At 41.9% G+C, this 12,048-nt stretch overlaps 1 protein-coding gene across 1 annotated transcript in view; it reads right to left on the bottom strand.

The window, feature by feature from the left end:
• Positions 1-12,048, bottom strand: part of LOC115194080 (cadherin-23-like) — a 752,381-nt gene that overhangs the window by 268,480 nt on the left and 471,853 nt on the right. The window contains exons 14-15 of the mRNA XM_029753428.1: positions 2,889-2,953; positions 2,494-2,731 (exon numbers count right to left, since the gene is read on the bottom strand). Coding sequence (XP_029609288.1) covers positions 2,494-2,731; positions 2,889-2,953 — 303 coding nt within the window. The remainder of the gene's footprint in view (positions 1-2,493; positions 2,732-2,888; positions 2,954-12,048) is intronic.

Here is a 12,048-nt window from a genome sequence, read left to right as displayed (position 1 = left end):
ATTTGGACCACATAAATCCAATGTTTATATAAAATGTCTGCCTTTTCACCTATATTTTAACAGTCGAATAAGTCAATTTAATATTGGACATCACAAAATCAATTTGTCCTATATGGTTTTATCGTTTTCTCATACGGAAAATGTAGACTATTTCAAAAGAACAGAATACCATATTTTGAGTTGACGCTATTGTCTATTATACTAAAGATCTAGCCAAGGTTTAACTTTAAGGCAAGGGCATCTTTTAAAACAATTGATAATATGAATGAGAATGTAGTCCATTTTATTTTGAAATCAGTTTCTCTCCCAATGATCTCTCCCATTGTTCCCATTTAAAAAAAAATATGCATAAGAGATTCACAAACCATAACATTGGATTGTTGTAAAATGCTGCCCTGCCCTGGCTGGACACTCACATTCAAATAATTTCCCCCTGTCATCGCTCCCATTGTTCCCATTTTCAAAAAAATAAATATGCATTTGTGACTTGCTGGCATTCCACCGCCATGGCAAAGACCCTGCTACCTGCAAGCAACAGAAGGATCTGAAGTCACTGGGTGAAAAGTACACGAGTCAACGGCTGGAGTCTTACCTGAAGAGCGTTGCCTACACTTTCCAGTTGCAGTTGTGAATATTCCAAAATCCATCTGAGAAAAATTAACACTGTCTCTTTTGATACTGCTTCGTGACAATTATCAATTTCAACCCTTTCAATCACTCCAAAATCCTTATCTGACCAGAATACAAAGCACATTCTTGGATGATTTGTTCGTGAACTTGTTTTTATGCCACTGCATTGTCATGTAGCCTACTCTTATTTTGGGGTATTTTTTGGTTATTTGAAATACATGTTTTATAGTGAATGGGGTGTTAATGGATAGTGTAAAAACAAGAAATACATTGTAGGAACTAGATATAGGCCTAGATATAGTATAGTCTGTTTTTAGCCTTCAGCCTTTATATAGCCACATAAACAAATGTATATACAATATTCTGCCCATATGAACACATGTATTTTAGGCCATAACTTAACCAATTTCTGCAGGCTATATATAAAATATTCTTCCCATATGAACGAATGTGTAAACAATATTTGTAGCCATACTTGATTTAATGAAAAGTAGTAAACATTCATATAGCTTCACATTCTATAATAACTGACTCATGAACACAATCACACAATAGTAAACATACACAACATTGTTTTACATTATTTAACAAAAAACGAATAAACACAATCACGCAATAGCCCTTCACGGCTTCCCCGGGAAACTCAACATACTGCAGCCTCATGCGGATGAATAAGTAACAGAGGAAGGAGTTTGTTTCTGCTGCAGTATTAGCAGTTATAATATTTGTGTTGTGGAAAATATCATCAGACGGGAGTACAGTTTAGTGTTGTTTAGTAAAACTATCTCGTGCCATACAGCCCCGGACCAATAGTGCGCATGTGTACTTTCTGTTAGGTGTCGCAACATAACACTGCCTTAATACATTACTGCTTAGTAACAGCATAGTAACTAATATAGACAGATGTCGGTCACCGATACTACAACGGTAAAATATTGCGCGTTGCGGTGGTGCTTCAGTAATCCCAACATGTCTTGACCTAACCACCATCATTCCTGTTCCCAAAATCTCTATGGCTACCTGCCACAATGACTACCGCCCTGATGCACTGACATCTGTAATCAGGAAGGGTTTTCAAAGGCTGGTTATGGCACACTTCAACTCCATCATCCCAGACAGCCTAGACCCACCCCAATTTGCATACTGCCCCAAAAGATCCATAGACGACACAATCTCAATTGCATTCTACACTGCCCTCACCACCTAGGTAAACAGAATACCTATGTGAGAATAATGTTCATTGTCTACAGCTCAGCATTCAACACCATAGTCCCATCCAAGGTCGTCACCAAGCTTGGGACCTTGGACTGAACACCTCGCTCTGCAACTGGATAATGGACTTCCTGATAGGCCGACCTCAGGTGGTGAGGGTAGGCAACATCACCTCCGCCACACTGACCCTCAACACAGGGGCCCCACAGGGGTGTGTGCTTAGTCCCTTCCTGTACTCCCTGTTCACCAATGACTACATGGCCAGGCATGACTCCAACACCATCATCAAGTTTGCTGATGACACGACAGTGGTAGGCCTGATCACCGGCGATGATGAGACAGCCTAAAGGGAGGAGGTCAGTGACCTGGAAGTGTGGTGCCAGGACAACAACCTCTCCCTCAATGTCAGTAAGACCAACAAGTTGATCGTGGACTACAGGAAATGGGGGGGTGAGCATGCCCTCATCCACATCGATGGGGCTGCAATGGAGCGGGTCGACAGCTTCTAGTTCCTCGGTGTCCAAATCACTAAGGACTTAAAATCGTCCACACACAAGCATCGTCCTTCTGCCCTGGTGTGTGTGCATATGTGTGTCTGTCTGTCTATCTATGTGTGTGTGTGTGTTTGTATGTGTGTGTGTTCTAATTTACCCTGACTCGGGCCACCTGCTGTGTGGCCTGTTCATTCTCTCTCAGCGAACCCATGTAGACCTCCTTCTGAAAGAGTGGTGTGTTGTCGTTGACATCCAGCACGTTGACCCTCAGCCTGCCCGTGGTCTCTTCTCCACCCCCATCCCGGGCCAGCACGGTCAGGGTGAACCGACGCATCAGCTCGTAGTCCAGATTTCCCCTCAGACTCACCCAGCCCGTCTCAGCGTCCAACAAAAACCTGGTGAGGGGCATGTGACAGGACAATAAGAAACTCCATCATTCAACAGATGAGACTTATTTCATTAGAATACTTTTTAATCATGCATATTGATTGAGAAAAGGTGGGGCAGTTAATTTATATGGTGTCTTAGTCAGTGTATTTAGGTGTGTCTTACTGGTCAGGCTCGTCACTGAAGTAGTACCGCACAGTCCCAAATGTGCCAAAGTCACCATCTATGGCCTGAGGAGAGGGGAGAAAACGTAATTATTTAATGTTTGTATGTGTGTATGTAGATTGTAGCAAGAGGAAAGGGGCAAGGCACCAGCAGTCTTTGGGTGACAGTGACACACACAGGGACACATGATAGGCCGAGGAATGCATTTTAACAAAACACCCCACTGGATATTCAATGGATGGTCCTCTGTCTACAGTACACCATTTAAAAACCCTAGGCTGAATCCAAAATGGCACCCTATACAGTGCACTACTTTTGGCCAGAGCCCTATATGGCAAAGTGGAGCACTATAAATGGAATAGGGTTCCATTTGACTGTGGTATTGTATTCCCTTAAAACAAGTTGAAGAACAATAAATAAAGTGAAAATCACATTCTGGTGAAGCAGTTGTGAATGCAATAAAATACCTAAAACATCAGAACAAAAACAGCATGGTTTAGTTTGGTCATCCTTCCCTGACTGATATCTGTTTTCTTTAAAGCTACAGTCTCGAGGCTGTAAACGCTGCCAAAGTGCTTCAACAAAGTACTGATTAAGGGTTTGAATACTTATTTAAATGTGATATTTCAGTTTTTGAAAACCTGTTTTTGCTTTGAAATGATGGGGTATTGTGTATAGATTGATGAGGGGGAAAAACTATTTAATACATTTTAGAATAGGGCTGTAACGTAATAAAATCAAGGGGTCTGAATACTTTCCGAATGCACTGTGGCTGAGGGATGGGCTAAGAAATGTAACCTCTATCCAATTCATAGACAGCGCTCTAGATGCAAGGACTGACAGTCCATGACATCCACATGATAGTTTTAAACAAATTTGGAAGCTATACACTGTTTCCTTACATGTAAACAATGGAGGAATAAAACCATATTTTATGGCAATAAAGTAAGAAATGTGTGCTTAGCTCATGAGGCATTAATAAGTTATATTCTTCAAAATTCAATGGGTATATATTTAAGGCCCAATACAGCCGTTATTATATCAATATCAAATAATTTTGGGTAACAAATCAAATCAAATTTTATTGGTCACATACACATGGTTAGCAGATGTTAATGCAAGTATAGCGAAATGCTTGTGCTTCCAGTTGCGACAGTGCAGTAATATCTAACAAGTTATCTAACAACTCCCCAACAACTACCTAATACACACAAATCTAAAGGGGTGAATGAGAATATGTACATATAAGTATATGGATGAGCGATGGCCGAGCGCAATAGGCAAGGTGCAAAAGATGGTATAAAATACATGTGAAATGAGTAATGTAAGATATGTACACATTATTAAAGTGGCATTACTTAAAGTGCCATTGTTTAAAGTGACTAGTGATCCATTTATTAAAGTGGCCAGTGATTGGGTCTCAATGTAGGCAGCAGCCTCTCTGAGTTAGTGATTGCTGTTTAGCAGTCTGATGGCTTTGAGATAGAAGCTGTTTTTTAGTCTCTCGGTCCCAGCTTTGATGCACAAGTACTGAACTCGCCTTCTGGATGGTAACGGTGTGAACAGGCAGTGGCTCGGGTGGTTGTTGTCCTTGATGATTTTTTTGGCCTTCCTGTGACATCAGGTGCTGTAGGTGTCATGGAGGGCAGGTAGTTTGCCCCTGGTGATGCATTCTGCAGACCGCACGACCCTCTGGAGAGCCTTGCGGTTGAGGGCGGTACAGTTGCCGTACCAGGCTGTGATACAGCCTGACAGCATGCTCTCTATTGTGCATCTGTAAAAGTTTGTCAGAGGTTTGGCTGAGAAGCAAATGTCTTCATCCTCCTGAGACTCTGTTGCACCTTCTTCACCACACTGTCTGTGTGGGTGGACCATTTCAGTTTGTCTGTGATGTGTATGCCGAGAAAAATATAACTTTCCACCTTCTCCACTGCTGTCCCTTCGATGTGGATAGTGGGGTGCTCCATCTGCTGTTTTCTGAAGTCCACGATCATCTCCTTTGATTTGTTGATGTTAAGTTAGAGGTTGTTTTCCTGACACCACACTCTGTGTGTCCTCACCTCCTCCCTGTAGGCTGTCTCATCGTTGTTGGTAATCAAGCCCACTACTGTTGTGTTGTCTGCAAACTTGATGATTGAGTTGGAGGCATGCGTGGCCACGCAGTCGTGGGTGAACAGGGAGTACAGGAGGGGGCTGAGCACGCACACTTGTGGGGCTCCAGGGATGAGGGTCAGCGAAGTGGAGATGTTGTTTCCTACCTTCACCACCTGGGGACGGCCCATCAGAAAGTCCAGGACCCAATTGCACAGGGTAGGGTTGAGACCCAGGGCCTCCTGCTTGATGATGAGCTTGGAGCGTACTATGGTGTTGAATGGTGAGCTGTAGTCAATGAACGGCATTCTTACATAGGTATTCCTTTTGTCCAGATGGGATAGGGCAGTGTGCAGTGAAATGGCGATTGCGTTGTCTGTGGACCTGTTGTGGCGGTATGCAAACTAAAGTGGGTCTAGCGTGGCCGGTAAGGTGGAGGTGATATGATCCTTGACTAGTCTCTCAAAGCACTTCATGAGGACAGAAGTGAGTGCTACCGGGCGGTAGTCATTTAGTTCAGTTATCTTTGCCTTCTTGGGTACAGGAACGATGGTGGCCAGGGGCGGCAGGTAGCCTAGTGGTTAGAGCATTGGGCCAGTAACCGAAAGGTTGCTGGATTGAATCCTCAAGCTGACAAGGTAAAAAATATGTCGTTCTGCCCCTGAACAAGGCAGGTAACCCACTGATCCCCGGTAGGCTGTCATTGTAAATAAGAATTTGTTCGTTACTGACTTGCCTAGTTAAATAAAGGTTAAATGAAAAAAAATTATATAATAATCTTGAAGCATGTGGGGACAACAGACTGGGATAGGGAGCGATTGAAAATGTCCATAAACTGGTCTACGTATGCTCTAAAGACACGGCTTGCAATGCAGTCTGGTCCAGCAACCTTGCGAGGGATAACACGTTTAAATGTTTTACACACGTTGGCCATGAAGAAGGAGGGGAGGGGGAGGGCGCAGTCCTTGTTAGCGGGCCATGGCGATGGCACTGTATTATCCTCAAAGTGGGCAAAGAAGGTGTTTAGTTTGTCTAGAAGTGTGACGTCGGTGTCCGTGACGTGGCTGGTTTTCTTTTTGTAGTTCATGATTTCCTGTAGACCCTGCCACATATGTCTCGTGTCTGAGCTGTTGAATTGCGACTCCACCCTGTCCCTTTTAACTACACTGTTAACCTGTTAGGGCTAGGGGGCAGTATTTACACCGCCGGATAAAAAACGTACCCGATTTAATCTGGTTACCACTCCTACCCAGTAAATAGAATATGCATATACTTATTAGATATGGATAGAAAACACCCTGAAGTTTCTAAAACTGTTTGAATGGTGTCTGTGAGTATAACAGAACTCATTTGGCAGGCAAAAACCTGAGAGATTCCTTTACAGGAAGTGGCCTGTCTGACCATTTATTGGCTTTCTTTGTCATCTCTATTCATTACAAAGGATCTCTGCTGTTACGTGACACTTCCTATGGCTCCAATGGGCTCTCAGAGCCCGGGAAAAACCTGAATGACGTAATTCAAAGCCCAGGCTGAAACACACGAGCGCTTTTGCTAAGTGGTCTATCAGAGGACAAAGGGCTTCATGCTCGTGCACTATCCGCCCCCGTCTTTCTGTTTTTCCCTCTTTTTACCGAAACGCAGATTCCCGGTCGGAATATTATCGCTTTGTTACGAGATAAATTGCATAAAAATTGATTTTAAACAGCGGTTGACATGCTTCGAAGTACGGTAATGGAATATTTAGAATTTTTTTGTCACGAAATAGCCAATGCAGCACTAACCTTTTATGATCTTCATCATATGACACACATAGGACATTATGTTATACAATACATGCATGTCTGTTCAATCAAGTTCATATTTATATCAAAAACCAGCTTTTTACATAAGCATGTGACGTTCAGAACTAGCATTCCCACCAAACACTTCTGGTGAATTTACTAAATTACTCACGATAAACGTTCACAAAAAGCATAACAATTATTTTAAGAATTATAGATACAGAACTCCTCTATGCACTCGATATGTCCGATTTTAAAATAACTTTTCGGATGAAGCACATTTTGCAATATTCTAAGTACATAGCCCGGCATCACAGGGCTAGCTATTTAGACACCCAACCAGTTTAGCCTTCACTAAAATCACATTTACTATAAGAAAAATGTTATTACCTTTCCTGTTCTTCGTCAGAATGCACTCCCAGGACTTCTACTTCAATAACAAATGTTGGTTTGGTCCCAAATAATCCATCGTCATGTTCCATCAACGACATTTTGTTCGTGCGTTCTAGACACTATCCCAATGGTATATCACGGTCACGAGCATGGCGCAGAAAGTGACAAAAAAATTCTAAATATTCCATTACCGTACTTCGAAGCATGTCAACCGCTGTTTAAAACCAATTTTTATGCAATTTATCTCGTAGAAAAGCGATAATATTCCGACCGGGAATCTGCGTGCCTGTAAACTGAGGGAAAAACCGAAAGCCGGGGGCGGGGCGGGTCGCGAGCGTAAGCATTTCCCCACTGAGAGACCACTTAGCTTTTGCTCTCCTTTGTTTCAGCCAGGGCTTTGAATTACGTCATTCCTGTTTTTCCCGGGCTCTGAGAGCCCATTGGAGACGTGGGTATTGTCACGTGACAGCAGAGATCCTTAGTTTTTGGAAGAGATGTCAAAGAAAGCAAATAAATGGTCAGACAGGGTACTTCCTGAACAGAACCTTCTCAGGTTTTTGCCTGCCATAGGAGTTCTGTTATACTCACAGACACCATTCAAACAGTTTTAGAAACTTTGGAGTGTTTTCTCTCCAAAGCTAATAATTATATGCATATTCTAGTTTCTGGGCAGGACTAATAATCAGATTAAATCGGGTACGTTTTTTATCCAGCCGTGAAAATACTGCCCCCTAGCCATAAGAGGTTAACGAGAGTCTTGTCTTTAAATAGCTGTAAAATAGTCATATGTTTGAAAAATGGAAGTTTTCGGATTTCTAAGGGATTTGAAAATCGCGCCACAGGATTCAACTGGCTGTTGAGTGGGTGGGACGCAAGCATCCCACCTAGCCCTGAGAGTTTAATATTCAGTCCATATTCCTAGACCTCTTGTCATAGTTAAATGCAGTGGTTTGCAATTTCAGTTTAGCGCGAATGACACCATCCATCCACGGTTTCTGGTTAGGGTAGGTTTTAATAGTCACAGTGGGTACAACATGTCCAAGCACTTTTTTTATAAACTCCCTCACCGAGTCAGCATATAGGTCGATGTTGTTCTCTGAGGCTGATCAGAACATTTTCCAGTCCGTGTGATCAAAACAATCTTGAAGCGTGGCTTCCGATTGGTCAGAACAGCATTGAATGGTTCTCGTCACTGGTACATCCCGTTTGAGTTTCTGCCTATAAAACGGTAGGAGCAAGATGGCGTCATGGTCGGATTTGCCGAAAGGAGGGTGGAAGAGGGCTTTGTATGCATTGCGGAAGTTAGAATAGCAGTGGTCGAGCGTATTACCCCTGCGCATAGTGTAATCAATATGCTGATAAAATTTAGGTAGCCTTGTTCTCAAATTTTCTTTGTTAAAATCCCCAGCTACAATAAATGCAGCCTCAGGATATATAGTTTCCAATTTACATACAGTCCAGTAAAGTTCCTTGAGGCCATCTTGGTGTCTGCTTGAGGGGGAATGTACACAGCTGGGACTATAACTGACGAGATGGCCAGCATTTGATTGTAAGGAATTCTAGGTCGGGTGAGCAGGAGGACTTGAGTTCCTGTATGTTGTTATGATTACACCATGAGTCGTTAATCATGAAGCATACACCCCCGCCCTTCCTCTTCCCAGAGAGATGTATATCTCTGTCGGTGCGATGCATGGAGAAGTCGATTCTGACAACATATCCTATCCCGAGAGAACCATGTTTCCGTGAAACAGGGAATGTTACAATATCTGACGTCTCTCTGGTCATATACTCAGGAGCGGTGGGCGATGTGCACGTCTACGGAGCCTGACCAGGAGGCCACTCTGTCTGCCCCTTCTGCGGCCCCGTTGTTTTGGGTCGGCTACTGGGATTAGATCCATTGTCCTGGGTGGTGGTCCGGTCAGAGGATCCGGTTCTAGAAAGTCGTATTTCTGGTCGTAATGTTGGTAAGTTGATGTTGCTCTTATATCCAATAGTTCTTTCTGGCTGTAAGTAATAAGACTTAAGATTTCCTGGGGTAACAATGTAAGAAATAATACATAAAAAAATAAATACTGCATAGTCTCCTAAGAACTCAAAGCGAGGCGACCAATTCTGTCGGCGTCATCTTGCATTTTAAGTATCTATTAAGTATCTAACTGCAATAGATTTTCATAAAAATGGGCAAAAGTAGCTTTTGGTAAAAAACTATTTCTCAAGCAAGAATCTTGCTAGAACTGTCTGGGAGTGGTCTGAGTTGGTAAGGGAAAACTAAAAACTAGCATAGAGGTTTGTAACTCTCGTTTTTATTTGTCTATTAACCTCTTGACGGTCGCCTAGGATAGGGGGCGCCACAGCGCATTTAAAAAAAAATTCGGGCCCATTTTAAACGGCCTCCTACTCAAACTCAGAAGCTAGGATATGCATATAATTAATACTTGTGGATAGAAAACACCCTAAAGTTTCTAAAACTGTTTGAATGGTGTCTGTGAGTATAACAGAACTCATATGGCAGTCAAAACCACGAGACAGGTCGAAACAGGAAGTGGAATTCTGAATTGCGGACTCAACTTCATCACGTTGCCTATTAATCACACCGTGAGCTATGGTTCATTGAGCACTTCCTATTGCTTCCACTAGATGTCCCCAGTCTTTACAAAGTGATTTGAGCCTTCTACTGTGAAAACTGACAGAATGACACGCTGTGGAACGTGGTCACAAGGAGAGGGCCATCACCATTATGACGCCGGCGCCCCTAGCTACCCTCCCCTTTCGAAACATTTTGAAACACAATGCAATCGTCCCCCTCGAATCTTATTGGAGCTCTAGTTGAACAAGGCCCTAAAGATTTATGTTATACAACGTTTGACATGTTTGAACAAACCTAAATAAGAAAAAAATGCATTTTGTTGAAAGAGTAGCCCCGCGCACGTCGGAACTTTTGGCGCAGCCTTCAGAACGCGCTAACAACAACAAGCTAATGGAACATAAAGGATTAACTTTTTCGAACGAAAATACATTTGTTGTGGACCTGGGATTCCTAGAAGTGCCTAAGGATGAAGATAATCAAAGGTAAGGGATTATTGACAATAGTATACAAGACTAGATTTGATATGCGATTGTTCCAAGATGGCGCTGACCAGTATTGCTTACCTATTGTTCTGAGTATCGCGTCCCCTTTTATCGCAAAGTGTGATTACCCAGTAAAGTTATTTTTAAATCTGGCATTACAGGTGCTTTCAAGAGATATTCATCTATAAATCTTAATGACAATATTACATTTTAAAAATGTTTTCGAATAGTAATTTAGTAAATTGTAGCACTGTTTCATCGGATGCATTTGAGGGAAAATAGTTAGTCAACGTTACGCACCGATGTAAAATGCTGTTTTTATATATAAATATGAACTTTATCGAAAACAAAAGAATGCATGTATTGTGTAACATGATGTCCTAGGTGTGTCATCTGATGAAGATTGTCAAAGGTTAGTGCTGCATTTAGCTGTTTTTTGGTTATTTGTGATGCATGTGGTTGGTCGGAAAATGGCTATGTGGCTACTTTTACGATATACTCCTCTAACATAATCTAATGTTTTGCTTTTGCTGTAAAGCCTTTTTGAAATCGGACAACGTCGTTCGATTCAGGAGAGGTGTATCTATAAAACGATATAATTTGAAAAAAAAATGATTTTTTTTTAAAATAAATTTTGTAATGCTAATGGCGATAGGATTTTTTCGCTGGATGTCCGTCCCGTATGCCGCACAGGGGTTAACCAATTAACCTTATTTAACCTCTATGGGCTAGGTGGGACGCCTACTCAACAGCCAGTGTAATCCCGTGGCGCGGTATTCAAATACCTTAGAAATGCTATTACTTCAATTTCTCAAACATATGACTATTTTACACCATTTTAAAGACAAGACTCTCGTTAATCTAACCACACTGTCCGATTTCAAAAAGGCTTTACAACGAATGTCAGCAGAGTACCCAGCCAGAAATAATCACACACCCATTTTTCAAGCTAGCATATAATGTCACATAAACCCAAACCACAGCTAAATGCAGCACTAACCTTTGATGATCTTAATCAGATGACACACCTAGGACATTATGTTATACAATACATGCATGTTTTGTTCAATCAAGTTCATATTTATATCAAAAACCAGCTTTTTACATTAGCATGTGACTGGCATGTGACTAGCATTCCCACCGAACACTTCCGGTGAATTTACTAAATTACTCACGATAAACGTTCACAAAAAACATAACAATTATTTTAAGAATTATAGATACAGAACTCCTCTATGCACTCGCTATGTCCGATTTTAAAATAGCTTTTCGGTGAAAGCACATTTTGCAATATTCTAAGTAGATAGCCCGGCATCACAGGGCTAGCTATTTAGACACCCACCAAGTTTAGCCTTCACCAAAGTCAGATTTAATATAAGAAACATGTTATTACCTTTGCTGTTCTTCATCAGAATGCACTCCCAGGACTTCTACTTCAATAACAAATGTTGGTTTGGTCCCAAATAATCCATAGTTATATCCAAATAGCGGTGTTTTGTGTGTGCGTTCAAGACACTATCCAAAGGGTAAATAAGAGTGACGCGCCCGACGCGTTTCGTGAGAAAAAAATTCTAAATATTCCATTACCGTACTTCGAAGCATGTCAACCGCTGTTTAAAATCAATTTTTATGCAATTTTTCTCGTAAAAAAGCGATAATATTTCGACCGGGAGTGGTTGTTTTTGTTCAAAGAGAGAGAAAGTAAACATGGTGTCAGCTCGGGCACGTGCGCCCCAGTCTCATTGTTCTCAGATCGACCACTTACAAAATGCGCTAATGTTTTTCAGCCAGGGCCTGCAAAGCCACCATTCAGCTTTTTGGCGCCT

Source organism: Salmo trutta, chromosome 5 (assembly GCF_901001165.1).
Source record: "Salmo trutta chromosome 5, fSalTru1.1, whole genome shotgun sequence".
In the NCBI taxonomy this organism is placed as follows: Eukaryota; Metazoa; Chordata; class Actinopteri; order Salmoniformes; family Salmonidae; genus Salmo; species Salmo trutta.
This window is presented reverse-complemented; position numbering and strand designations above follow the sequence as displayed.